Below are 13,749 nucleotides of genomic sequence, written 5' to 3' on the forward strand. Positions count from 1 at the left end.
CCTCTCACTGTTGTGGCCTCTCCCGTTGCGGAGCACAGGCTCCGGACACACAGGCTCCGCGGCCATAGCTCACGGGCCCAGCCGCTCTGTGGCATGTGGGATCCTTCCGGACCGGGGCACGAACCCGTGTCCCCTGCATCGGCAGGCGGACTCTCAACCACTGCACCACCAGGGAAGCCCCCGACAAAAGATTTTTATCACAGCTCCTATTAAAGGAAATTCTTTGGTGTCATAGGTAGTATCTTCCTCAGATGATCTTCATCACCAGTGGCTTTTTGAACCAAATAAGACCAGGCCTCAGACCTGGTGCACAGAGTAAAAGCATCTATGATGCATCAAATGTAGATAACAATTGGAGTAGTGAGTAATTTTTTTCTTTTACATTATCCTTTATATTTTCTACAGTAAGCATATATTAATTTTTGTTGCTCTTTTCCAAATTACAAAATATATGTTTATATTAAGTTTAAATATTACAGAAATATACAACATAGAAAGGGATAGTCTCATCTGTAACTCTGCTGTCCACAGGCAGTCATTATCAGCTAAACCACATCGTGCCATAGTAGTTTGTTTTTATAAACCACTTCAATTCAGCTGTTTTAACATGGGAATGATTTGACAGCAGCTAGAGAAGTGCACAAGCTGAAGTTTGTTATAGATAAACTAAAGAATCCTATAGTGTAGGTAACATGAAAATTGCAAATAACATGATCCAGAAAATTTCAATTTGGTAGGGGTGGGGGGGGAAAGCCAAAGTAATCTAATAGCAGTTAAAACTGCATACAGTCAGTTAGTTATTGACCAAAAGTTAACAGAAAGAGTAAATCTTGAGAAAATTTAGATCACCTAAATTTGACCCAGGGAAACCAGACTTGGTAGAAATAATGGCTACAAAACAGACTTTTTAAAAGATAAAATGTAATTGATAAAGATTTGATATAATAAAACTTAATTAAATGTTTATTGTAAATTTGGTATTTGTACCTGATGAAAATGATCAAAATGGAAAGAAGTGGAGTTGGTTTAATTACGATTTATTATTATCATTATTATTTTGACTTTGCATGTATTGGATGGCATTCCATGTTAGTTCATAAAGCTCTTTATTTTTAATAACTATTTATTATTCCATTGTATGAATCTATGATCATTTATTTCACTTCTTAAAAAAACTGTTCTATTTTCCAGAATATGCTTTTAAGGCTATTAACCAGGGTGGCCTTACATCAGTAGCTGTCAGAGGGAAAGACTGTGCAGTAATTGTCACACAGAAGAAAGTACCTGTAAGTAGTACTGCCAAGATAGCCAATTGTTGCAGAATATAATGCAAGAATGTTTCATGAGTTTGTACAAGGGTATATTATTATATATGTTAATATATAATATATATATATATATATATAATATTATATGTATATAATATATAATTGTTTTTACTTTGACCCTGCTTTCCTGTCTGTCATCCAAGAAGAATTGACGATTTAACTGAGTAGACAGAATTGACAAGTTGAACTTTGTGGTATGATTATAAGCACAGTGGGATTTCTAGGTCTTTTGTCTTCAGGGACCTCAAAACACACTTTGGTGAGCTATAATTCTTGCCCACAGGAAACATATCATCTGAAAAAGGAAAACAGAGTTGTGCCCCTGCCCCCATTTTTTATTGGTTTTAACTGTAAAATGAGCAGAAGACATTTATTATATAGTTCATTGTTATCATTCCATAATATTTTTGGTCACTACACAGAGACCTGTGATTTTTAAAATTATCTTGATTTATTTTGTTCATTAGGACAAATTATTGGATTCCAGTACAGTGACTCACTTATTCAAGATAACCGAAAACATCGGCTGCGTGATGACAGGAATGACAGGTGATTGACTTAATACCTACTTAGATTTGTTATTTTCTTCACATTATTTTTGAGTTTTGTATTAATTTTAAAAGGCTTCCTTTAGTGTCTGATTTTCAGGTGCTATGAGTAGATTTGCAGTCTTCCAAGGCTAGTATCAATATCTTCAGAGTATTGTGAGCTTTTTTGAAACCATAAGTATAATAGAATTAGATCTCTATGCTACAGTCAGGGAAACTGAGCTGAGGCCCCTCTCATAGATGATTTATTTCAGATATGGTTAGTAATTTAAGGGGACATAAGTCAGTATGTCTCAAACCTGGTGATAGTGACACTGGTTAGAAGTAGGTGAGAATTATAAAAATAACATTGGGTTTTTATTTTCTGAAATCAAGGGAAAATTCAAGCCCACCAAAAAAAGATTGAGAGAAACATTATTTTCTTTCCTTAAAACCTGGTCTTTGGGGAGTTATTAGACACTTTTAGAAACTATTTTGACAGCTGATGAAGGGCTCAGCATAAAAGTGCAGTGCTGTGTATAGAACTTCATTTTTTTAAACTTTTTTCCTTTTTTGTCACATACTTATTGCTGAGTCATTCATTATACGTTGGTGGGAGAAAAAGCCATAGTGGACCACTTCTGTTTTCCTTAAGTCATAATGGAGATATATGTATATATTGGGGAAATTATCGGAATTGAGGTTCATTCTTTCCTTCTAAAGAAGTAAACCTTTGTTTTTTATGCTCTAAGCTGACAGCAGATCCCAGGTACAGAGGGCACGCTATGAAGCAGCTAATTGGAAATACAAGTATGGTTACGAGATTCCTGTGGACATGCTGTGTAAAAGAATTGCTGATATTTCTCAGGTCTACACACAGAATGCTGAAATGAGGCCTCTTGGTTGTTGTAAGTATGCAAAGAAGTCTCCCAAATAATTGATGAATTATGATTTCTTTTTTTTTAGCAAACATGCTTAAAGAAAGTTATTTTAGTAACACTTGGGTTTGGAACATGTGGTTTGGAAGTTATAAAAGGTGAGGAAATCTTTATAATAAATCAGTGATGGAAGGATAGGTTTCACAGCAGTATTTTAGGCACTACCTTTAAACTTTAGATGCTATTAGGCTTTTGTAATGGAGATTCTACTGCAATTCTAGATTACTAGTTCGATGGAAATGCTTAAATTAGGCATCTTAACAATGTAGTTGTTTCTTTGGACCACCCTAAAGAATCAGGCTCACACATATATGCCTGTGATTCATATATTTAGAATAAATTTCTTCTTTAAAAAACAAGTAAAATTTTATTGGGAGAGGAATAAGCTTTACTGATCTGAGATTTAATGTAATAAATTAGCCTGAAAAGTTTAACATGTTTGTTTCTGACATTGTGTCATTCATTTATGAGAATTAAAGCAGTCAGTGTAATGATTTTTCTTTAGCGTCTGCCCCTATTTCTGACCTGTCACTTAAAAATTCTCCCTTGATTTCTTCAATGATACTCTTCTCCTCCGTTTCCTTAGCTTATCCTCTTCTGGTCCCTTAAATGTTGTTGCTCATCGGGTTTCTCTCCTTGGTCCTTCTCTCCTCTTTGTTCTTCTGGGTGATCTCATCCACTTTGATGGCTTCGTTTACTACCTGTATGCCAGTCACTCCCTCATTAGCTTTAGCCCAGTCTCTTCCTTCATGTCCCACAGATACTTCAAACTTGAAATCATTGCTCTTTTCCTACTCTCATCCTCAACTTCTGTTCTACCCCCATCTCACCTTCCCTGGTCATCTGTTTAGTCATCAAGCTTTACCTTAGAATATGTCCCTTCCATCTCCTCTGTCACTTTTTCATTGTCTTTTGCCTCTGCCACCTAATTTACTGCCTTTCTTCCTCCTTACTCTTTCCTAGTCTGTTCCATATTCCTACATGAGTTATCATTCTAAAATCAAATTTTGTTTTGTTGTTAATACGATGTGCAAGGCCCCTTACAGTTTACTCCCAAGTTGCCTCTTGGACCTGAAGCTCTGCATTTCTCTTTCGCCTGAAGCTCCTCTAATACATGGATCTTTTGTCATTCCTTGGGTGTGCCCTGACCTTTCATGTGCCTTTGTGCATGTTCCTTTTGCCTTGATTGCCCTTCATTTCCTTATCTGTTAAACCTGCTCATTTTGCAAGACCCTGAAGTAAAGAAGTGTTTCTTTTTTCCGCCCCCAGAGAAGTAAGTGGATCTCTCTTTGGTGGTGCCCTTGTACTTTGTATCACAGCTCAAGTATAAAATGTAAAGAAAATTACAGGGTAACATAACATTAGAATAAAATGGATAGCTGATCACTGTCATAGTGTTTATCAATAAAATAAGCTTCAAAATTCCTCATCATTAGACTCTATAAAACATCTATAAATGTGAATAAAGTCATTGAATAATACCAAATCTTATAAGAAGACACTATATAAAAAAGGTTCAAATGGGGTTAAGCCATTCTTTAAATACTTTGTTACCTGCTCTGCTGAGTAGAAAGAAGTTTGGTGGTGGTTGTTTATTTTAATTGTGTGTCATTATAATAACATAATTATACAAGAAAAAGTATTTCTTGGTCAAATAAACTGAAGAACTACTGAGCTAAAGTAGGTCAACCTACAGCAGAAGACTTTAGAACATTGAATATGCTTTTGTATATTATTTTTTCTAAAAGAAGTATGTGAAAAGTATATTTTCCAAATTTATTTGACCAGTTAACGTCTTGAGGGATTAGGGTTCAAAGGAACATGCTTTGGGTAATAGCAAGGATTAGAAAATTGTAAATTACATTTGTGATCATTAAAACCTTTAAAAAATCCGTGATAAAACCTTTTGGATAATAGAAATTTGTTACCTTATTTATCTGTGGTGATAACCTATGTTTTATTAGTTTTCTTAAAACAAAAACACATCCTTTAAAAAATATTTTTAAAAGAATGGTGAAATTGGCTAACCTGATTTTCTTTGCTTTCATGAGTTGCCTTTTCTGTAACATCATTTAATTTCCACATTTATTGAGCATTTACTGTCACGCATTAAAACTGTTCTCAGGAAGAAAAAAAAAAATCCTAAAATAGATGGCCAGAGTAATGATTAACAACAGCTATGTGGCAATACCAAGAGAGAAGAAATCTTGTTGTATAAAGGCATAAGATATTTAATGAGGGTCTTTCTTTCTGTTTAGGTATGATTTTAATCGGTATAGATGAAGAACAAGGCCCTCAGGTGTACAAGTGTGATCCCGCAGGTTACTACTGTGGGTTTAAAGCCACTGCAGCAGGAGTTAAACAAACCGAGTCAACCAGCTTCCTTGAAAAAAAAGTGAAGAAGAAATTTGATTGGACATTTGAACAGACAGTGGAAGTAAGTTAGCCGAAAGGAACTGACCTTTTTTTTATGCTGTATAGAATAATGAGGATCATTGCAGAATTGACAATCTGTATAGGCTATTCCTGGGTTATGTCATGATATCCAAGTTTGTCAGGTTAATAGTAAAATTGATGTCACATGGGAACAGTGAGGACTGCTTTTATTCATCTAATTCCCCATCTCATTTCATAACATATTTGAAACTGCTTTCAACAAAACACATATAAAATGGGAAACTATAACTAAGAATAGGAGTCAAGACCAGGTCCAAAGACCTGCATGGTTGTGATTCAAATTAGGCTTACGCTAACTGGAAGCAGAAGTGAAAAAGTTGAGTCAGTAATGCTGCTCTTATGGTCCTAAAGGAAAAGCAGCCACACACCAAATTTTCAAGGAAGCAGGCATCTTCACAGTAAAAGAATATGCTCACAGGATGACTTGGCAGAGAAATTATATCTGGGACACAGAAGTAGAGCTCTTTTATGCAGGGTTCTTGAGGGGATTGTTCATTATGATTGGGAAGTTTTAAATTGACAGGACAAGACAAAATTCTTACAAATATTTAGTAACCTTAGACTAAAGAAGTTGCTTATTTACTGCCGAGAAGTTAAAAACAAAATTTTAGTGGATTGTGGAAAAGAGGGTCTGGGATACAGCAGTTCTAAAGACTAACAACATGATTCTGATAAACAAGAAAGGAAGAATTACCATCTAATACCTTTGTGTTTGGTTGGCAGTATTATCATACACTAACAGGAAATAAGCTAGTTCTCATCTGGGAGGCATTGTTCAAATGTTTCTTAAAGGTATTTTTTTTTAATTGCAATTCATAGTTACATAAGTAATTAATCACATCGGGTACAAAGCCACTTAAAACATTCTTAAATTGTTATTACTGTAAATTCCTTGAAAGAAGACTATCATTCATCTTTATCCTCTCCCCATCTCACTCCCAGTGCTAATAAGCATATTGCTTGGCATGTAGTGATCACCAGGCAAACAGACTGTTTTGTGTAAATCACCCTATTTTTGTTGTTGGAGCCCTTTAGTTTATAGTTCGACTTGGTATAAACAAGTTTCTTGTCATTGGCAGGCAACATGTTAGAATTAAGCAATCTGTGTGGCTGTAGAACTACATCACCTCAAACATGGAGCAAAAATGAATAGCTTGTGGTTAACGCATGACTTGAGTAAGTTTGGAATGAGAAAAATCTTGGAATCTCTGAAAAATACTGTATTCATTTAATGTTGATACTTTTTTTCAGACTGCAATTACATGCCTGTCTACTGTTCTATCAATTGATTTCAAACCTTCAGAAATAGAAGTTGGAGTAGTTACAGTTGAAAATCCTAAATTCAGGTGAGTTATTTTATTGTCGGCCAGGTACTTAAAGAAGTTTGCCAAGTGATAAATTCTAGTCTAGAAAGGTGGAGGTGTGTTGGTTCATTTGTCCTGTAACTTGAGGAAAGAATTTTTTTGAACTAGAGTTAGTTTTTTTTTTTTTTTCCAGCACCGGAGAGATCTGTTTTAAAACTTAACTGGGTGTCTCCTTAAGATAGACATAAACTGCTTTTCTTCTCATTTCATTTCATTTATATCTAATACCAGAGGTGATGTAAAATAACCTCCTTTATCTGAGAAGTAAACTGAGCATAAATGTTTTTGTGTTTTTTTTAGGTTAAGGCCAATAGAAATTCAGCTCCCAAACTAGTAGTTTTCAGATGGAGCTTTTATTATTTAGTGGTTATTTAAGTGGAGCTTTGAAGAGCAGTATGAAATACTGATGTACCTCAGACCCTATTTGGATATCTTTGAAACCCCTGAATTTTGCATACAGCTAATTGAATTGCAGATGCTGGATCCTTGTCTGTTCTTACTAAGTGACTAACTCCCACAAATCAACTTCACAGCTTCCATGAGTCAAATCTATACTGGGTGCTTAACATATAACAGTTCACTTAATCCTCCCAACAACCCTGTGTGGCGATTGACTTTTACCATGAACCTGGATACTCTCATGAATAGTAAAAAATGCTTCAGTTAAATCCACAGATTCAGGGAACCTGCTGGAACGCATGTTGACTACTGTGTGTATTTACTCTTAGGTCACGGTTATAAAGACACATTGTCATTGTTAGGGGTGGGGGAAAAAAAGTAGTACACTAAGCTTAACCAGACCTTGAAGAGTTATGTTAGTACATTTTTCTTTTGTAATTTGTTCTTTTTGTTGCCTGTAGGCAAGTGACATAAACATGAAAGATTTAAGAAAAATTTACAGAATTTTTTTAAAAAACAGAAATGAATTCCCTTCTGTCCCCCATAGAAAAGGTTGCCTTTTTTTGTTGTTGTTGTTAAAGCAGTAAAATTCCAGCAGGAGCAATCTCTCTAAAGGATCTACAAATAGTTCTTGTTTTCTATTCTGAGACCCTCCTATAACCTTTAAAATCTTTAAATAAGTAAGTTAAATAAGTAAGAAACCAAAGATCGTATGTCTTCAGAAAAACTCTTGTATCATTTATAAATTCTGTGATAGTAAGTATACTTAAATAATAACTAGAATGTATAACATAAGCATACACAACTGTATAAACTACTTACATTGCCCCAGTTTGCACTCAAAAATGTCACTTTGACAAATTTCACTTTTAAAAGTTGACCAGTAGGGCTTCCCTGGTGGTGCGGTGGTTGAGAGTCCGCCTGCCGATGCAGGGGACATGGGTTTGTGCCCCGGTCCGGGAGGATCCCACGTGCCGCGGAGTGGCTGGGTCCGTGAGCCATGGCCGCTGAGCTTGTGCATCCGGAGCCTGTGCATCCGGAGCCTGTGCTCTGCAACGGGAGAGGCCACAACAGTGAGAGAGGCCCGCGTACCGCAAGCGTACTGCAAAAAAAAAAAAAAAAAAAGTTCACCAGTAATGGGTCACATTAAAGATTGCCAAGCAGTTTTTATCTCTTTGGGGCAAACATCATTTAGAAAATAACATGTTCAACATGGAGTGCCTTCTTGTCTCTTGGCTGATATAAACTTGAGTTATAGTAGGTATAAAAGCATTTTGACACAGGAGCTAAAATAGAATACTTTATGTATAGTTTAGTTTTATATTTAATTTAAATATTTGCTATCATAATTGCAACCAAAAGGGTTTTTCTTTCAAAAGACCGAATTCTGGATCTGATGTCAAAGAGGTAAACATTAGTGTGTATAGATGAAGTTGATATGATGTCTGGGAATTCCTTCAAAATAATCTGAAGGGATGAGTGGTGGGTGTATTGATTTTTAAAAGATTAGCTATAAATTGATAATTGTTGAAATTGGGTGATAGGTACACAGGAGTTCATTACTATCCTACTTTTGTGTGTTTTTTGAATTTTGCATAATAAAAAGTTTTCAAAAAGTAAATGGTTGTGGGGTTTTTTTCCCTTTGCCTTCCAGGATTCTTACAGAAGCAGAGATTGATGCTCACCTTGTTGCTCTAGCAGAGAGAGACTAAACATTGTAGTTAGTTTACCAAATCCATGACGCCACTTGCCTGTGTGTTTCGTAACAACAGACCAACATTATGGGGGCCCCTGAATTGAAAAAGGAACCTCTCCCACTCCTCCTGCCACTGAAGTGGTTAGGACTCTGTATAAATAAAAACAGTGCTTTTGGAAAATAATCGCATCCTGTCTTTTTTACCTCCAATTTTAACTATTAAGTCTTTGGTACATGCAGACAGTTAAATAAATTTTCACCATCTTCACATTGTAGCTTTATTCATTTTGTTGAGAGATCCAAGTTTCTTTGGCTTAAGGAACTTACTAGCCAGAAATTTAAACTATAGCTATATGGCATAATTAATAAATTGCAAACTAAAACTCTGGTTTCAAAACTTGCTCTGACTATAGTAAGTGGGCATGTGAGGCAAGGCCTTTATTTTACAATTCTTCATTCATTCCTGAACCTGGACTCCAAGTTGCATTGGAGGTTTTAACTATAGTAAAATGATTAGCATTATTGATCTTCAGTAGTTGAGATACACATTTAATCTATACTCAATAAGAACCAATATTTTTAAGAGCAGAAATTGTAGTTACCTTTGGGCAACAATAGGGTTAGAAAAGTTATAGAATATGTGTATTTTCTATGCTGCCTTGAGATTAACTATTTAAAGCAGACTTTAAGGAATTGGCCTATAGTAAAGTAGAGATAGCACCATAAACAACATTAGGGGAAAAAGAAGAGCAAACTATATTCTGAATAATCTTTTTTTTTTTAAATGTGTAGAATTAAGGTTTTAAACTTCCCAGAGTAGTTCCCTGGTGACCTCAGCCACTTAGTTATAGAGGATCCAAAAATTTTGGAATGTCTAAGGCCAATACATTTCATTTGCACTGGGTGAGACTGGTGCTGTTGGTGTTACCTCATGCAGGTGAGCATGGCTGCTGGTCTAATACCAGTCCCTGGAGTCCGCTGCCCTTGTTTCTGCAGCCACCAGGCCCGTAAAAGGGGAGGCCATGTGAACTTGGGACCACTAGAAGCAGGAAACTTCACCGACCACATCCTCTTCAGAGCTGAGTCATGAGTTGTAAAGTGTCCTAAAAGGGAAGCAGCGTTCTTCCAATTCAGGGGCTGCTGCCCTGGGCTTACCCATCCAAATCCACTAGGCTCTATAAAGGTGCTGCTCTCATTTTGAAAGGGGGCTCTGCATGAAGTGGTGAGAGACTAGCAAATAACTGGATTTTTCTATAAGAAAATATCTTCTAGTGATAGAAAATGAAAATTTTCTCATTTGTTAGGAAAATAAGTTTTTACATTATAAAGCAAAATCTAGCTGAATTAAGGGTTTTGAGGAAGTATGTTAAATTGGTTATTTTATGCTTAAAAGAACTGGAAGAAATAGAAAAGATTCATTTAAGTATGCGAACGTTAAAATGCTCTAATTCTGTTTTTAACACAGTCTGGGATCACTAACAGAGTTAACATGGAAATCTTATACAAATGCTAAGAAAAATATCTTAAAATTTTAAATATCTTTACCCAAAGGGAATTTTGATAAACTCCTAGTAAGAAATACACAGTTGAATACTGACATTCAGAGGGATATGTCGAGACGTTCATGAATGCGAAGCCCTGTGGGTAGACACATGGCTCTCTTTCTCTTGGCACCCACATGAAGAAACAGCTTTGTACCATTTAGATCATATGTGAACAGCAAACCAGGTACTCAGCTCCCTCACTAGCCCCAAATCCAACCTTCAGGTTTGTGCCACAACCAAATTATTACATTAAGGATCTTCGAGGTCTCCCTTAAAGAGTCAGAAATGCTAAGGTTAAATATGTTCCAACCATCTATTACATTTCCAAAATATAAGAAACAAGTCTTAACAGCTAACATCATAATGGCACTTCCACTGAAACAAGGAGCAAACCCAGGATGACTGTTAACCTCCATTTATTTTACATTCTGGGATATCCAACTAATTCATACATTTCTCTGCTTCTCTGAAGTCCCAGGCCTTCTCTAAAGCCAGGAAAGCCTGCTCAGTCTGTGCAAGCCTAACGCACCTGAAAGTGTGGTGTAAATAACGTCAACCAAAGCTGGTGGATAAGTGTCACAGCCTTTTGTGGGGCATTTCTGGGATGGGCCATAGAGGCCCCTAAAAACTCTGAAACTTCAAAGATTAGTGCATGTCTTAATTTTCTGGGAGAGACCTGTAGCTTTCATCAGATACTCAAAGAAGTCTGTTTCCCAATAAAGAACCACTGGCAGAAAGGAAGCAGTAGAAGGAAAACAACAGAATGTGAACAGTGATGATTTCTTGTGGAAATTATTTTGGTTATTTATGGTGGAGTTTTGAGCACATTTAATTTTTTTCTTTACACACTTCTGTATTTTCAATAAGGAATATGCATGAAGACGGTAAAGATGAATGTGTTAACGTGTTAACTAAGAGCTCAATAAAATGTTTTGCTGCCATTAAAAAAAAAAAAATTGTTTTTTGGCTGCACTGCACGGCTTGTGGGATCTGACCTGACCAGGGATTGAACCCAGGCCCTAGGCATTGAAAGTGCCGAGTCCTAACCACTGGACCACCAAGGAATTCCCTAAAAAAAATGTTTTAAAAGAATTTTAAATGAAACTGAAAAGGCTTATGACATAATTGAAAAAAAAACAGGATATAAGATTGTTTACAAAGTCTATGACCTCAACAATGTAAACAATACATGGAGAAAAAAGCTCCTGGACTAGTAAGTGTTTATAGGAAGGTTGCAGGATACAGGTTGATACACAAAGTCAATTGCTTTGCTACATACCAGCAATGAACAATTGGAATTTGGAAATAAAACACAGCAATACCACTTAATTTAGTACTGAAAAAAGGAAAAAAAGAAATACTTAGATATAAATCTAACAAAATGTGTACTAGATCTCAATGAGGAAAACTCTAAAAACTGCTGTAAGAAATCAAAGATCTAGGGGCTTCCCTGGTGGCACAGTGGTTGAGAATCTGCCAGCCAATGCAGGGGACACGGGTTTGAGCCCTGGTCTGGGAAGATCCCACATGCCGCGGAGCAACTAGGCCCGTGAGCCACAACTACTGAGCCTGCGCCTCTGGAGCTTGTGCTCCGCAACAAGAGAGGCCGCGACAGTGAGAGGCCCGCGCACCGCGATGAAGAGTGGCCCCCGTTCGCTGCAACTAGAGAAAGCCCTCGTGCAGAAACAAAGACACAGACAATAATTAATTAATTAATTTTTTAAAAAGTAATCAAAGATCTAAATGAATGGATAGAGTCCATATTCATGGGTAGGAAGAGTCAATATTGTCAAGATGATAATTCTTACCAACTTAATCTATAACTTCCACACAATCCCAATTAAAATCGCAGCAAGTTACTTTGTGGATATTGATAAGCTGATTCTAAGGTTTATATGGAAAGGCAAAAGATCCAGAATAGCCAACACAGTACTAAAGAAGACGAACAAACTTAGAGGACCGATACTATCTGACTTCAAGACTTGCTACAAACCTACAGTAAAGACAGTATGGTATTGCTGAAAGAATAGATTAATAAAACAGAATAGAGATCCCAGAAGTAGACCCACATACATATAATGAACTGATCTTTGATAAAAGGAAAAAGAGCAATTCACTGGAGAAAGAATCGTCTTTTGACAAATGGCACTGTGACAACTATATCCACAAGCAAAAACATGAATCTAGACACAGATCTTCACCTGTCACACAGAGTAACAAATTGGATCATAGACAATGCAGAACACCAAACTATAAGACTTCTAGACTATAACATAAGAGAACATCTAGGTAATCTTGGGTTTGGCAATGAGCTTTTAGATACAGCACCAAAAGCACAATCCATGAAAGAAAAAGTTGATAAAGTAGATTTTATTAAAATTGAAAACTTCTGCTCTGTGAAGACATGTAAGAGAATAAAAAGGCAAGCTACAGACTGGGAGAAAATATTTGCAAACATATGTGTTTGGTATCCAAAGGATACCAAGGACTGGTATCCAAAATATCAATATATAAAGAATTCTTTGTGTGTGTGCATATTAGTTATAAAGAATTCTCAAAATTCAACAATAAGGAAACACCCAATTTAAAAATGGGCAAAAGATCGTAACAGCTCACCAAGGAAGATATACAGATGGCAAATAAGTGTATGAAAAGAACGTCCAACATCATATGTCCTCATAAATTGCACATTAAAACAATAAGATACCACAGTACACATCTATTAGAATGGATAACTTTTTTTTTTTTGAAATCAACAATACCAAATGTTGGTGATGCTTCAGAGCAGCAGCAACTGGTGAGAATGCAAAATGCAACAACTTTGGAAGACAGTCTGGCAGTTTCTTACAAGGGTAAACACATTCTTACTGTAAGATCCAGCTATGCCCACACAAAAACTTGCACACAAATGTTTATAGCAACTTTATCCATAAATGCCCCAAACTGGAAGCAACCAAGATATTCTTCAATAAGTGAATGGAAAACAAACTGTGGTACACCCAGGCAATGGAATATTATTCAGTGCTAAAAAGAAATGAGCTATCAAGCCACAGAAGACATGGAGGAAACTTAAGTGCATCTTGTAAGTGAAAGAAGCCAGTCTGGAAAGGCTACACACTGTATGATTCTAACTATAAGACATCCTGAAAAAGGCAAAACTATAGAGACAGTAAAAAGACCAGTGGTTGGCAGGAGTTTGGAAGGGGACTGAGGGAGAGTGGGGAGCGATGACTGGTGGAGCACAGGTTTAGGGCAGTGAAACTATTATTTGATACTGTAACGGTGGATACAGGGCATTATGCATTTGTCAAAACCTGCATGGCCTGACCAAAAAAGAAAAAGAAAAGTAAAGAAAGAAAGGTACAACACAAATGGTGAACCCTAGAATAAACTATGGACTTTAGTTCATAATAATGTATTAAATCTTAGTTCATTAATTGTAACAAATGTACCACACTAATGCAAGATACTGATAATAGGGAAAACGTGTGTGTGG

General features: G+C 36.3%; 1 protein-coding gene across 4 annotated transcripts in view; it reads left to right on the forward strand.

Moving 5' to 3' along the window:
* PSMA6 (proteasome 20S subunit alpha 6) overlaps positions 1–8,898 on the forward strand; it is a 33,796-nt gene extending 24,898 nt beyond the window's left edge. For 2 of the 4 annotated variants that reach the window (XM_007464823.1, XM_007464824.1), the window contains exons 2-7: positions 1,192–1,286; positions 1,796–1,877; positions 2,608–2,763; positions 5,052–5,230; positions 6,502–6,596; positions 8,668–8,898. In XM_007464823.1, the coding sequence (XP_007464885.1) occupies positions 1,192–1,286; positions 1,796–1,877; positions 2,608–2,763; positions 5,052–5,230; positions 6,502–6,596; positions 8,668–8,725 (665 nt within the window). In that variant the 3' untranslated portion in view covers positions 8,726–8,898. The remainder of the gene's footprint in view (positions 1–1,191; positions 1,287–1,795; positions 1,878–2,607; positions 2,764–5,051; positions 5,231–6,501; positions 6,597–8,667) is intronic. The other 2 variants (XM_007464822.1, XM_007464825.1) reach the window with 2 other exon arrangements.
* Positions 8,899–13,749: the final 4,851 nt, after the last annotated feature.

This window comes from Lipotes vexillifer, unplaced genomic scaffold, assembly GCF_000442215.2.
Source record: "Lipotes vexillifer unplaced genomic scaffold, Lipotes_vexillifer_v1.1 scaffold324, whole genome shotgun sequence".
NCBI classification, from domain to species: domain Eukaryota; kingdom Metazoa; phylum Chordata; class Mammalia; order Artiodactyla; family Lipotidae; genus Lipotes; species Lipotes vexillifer.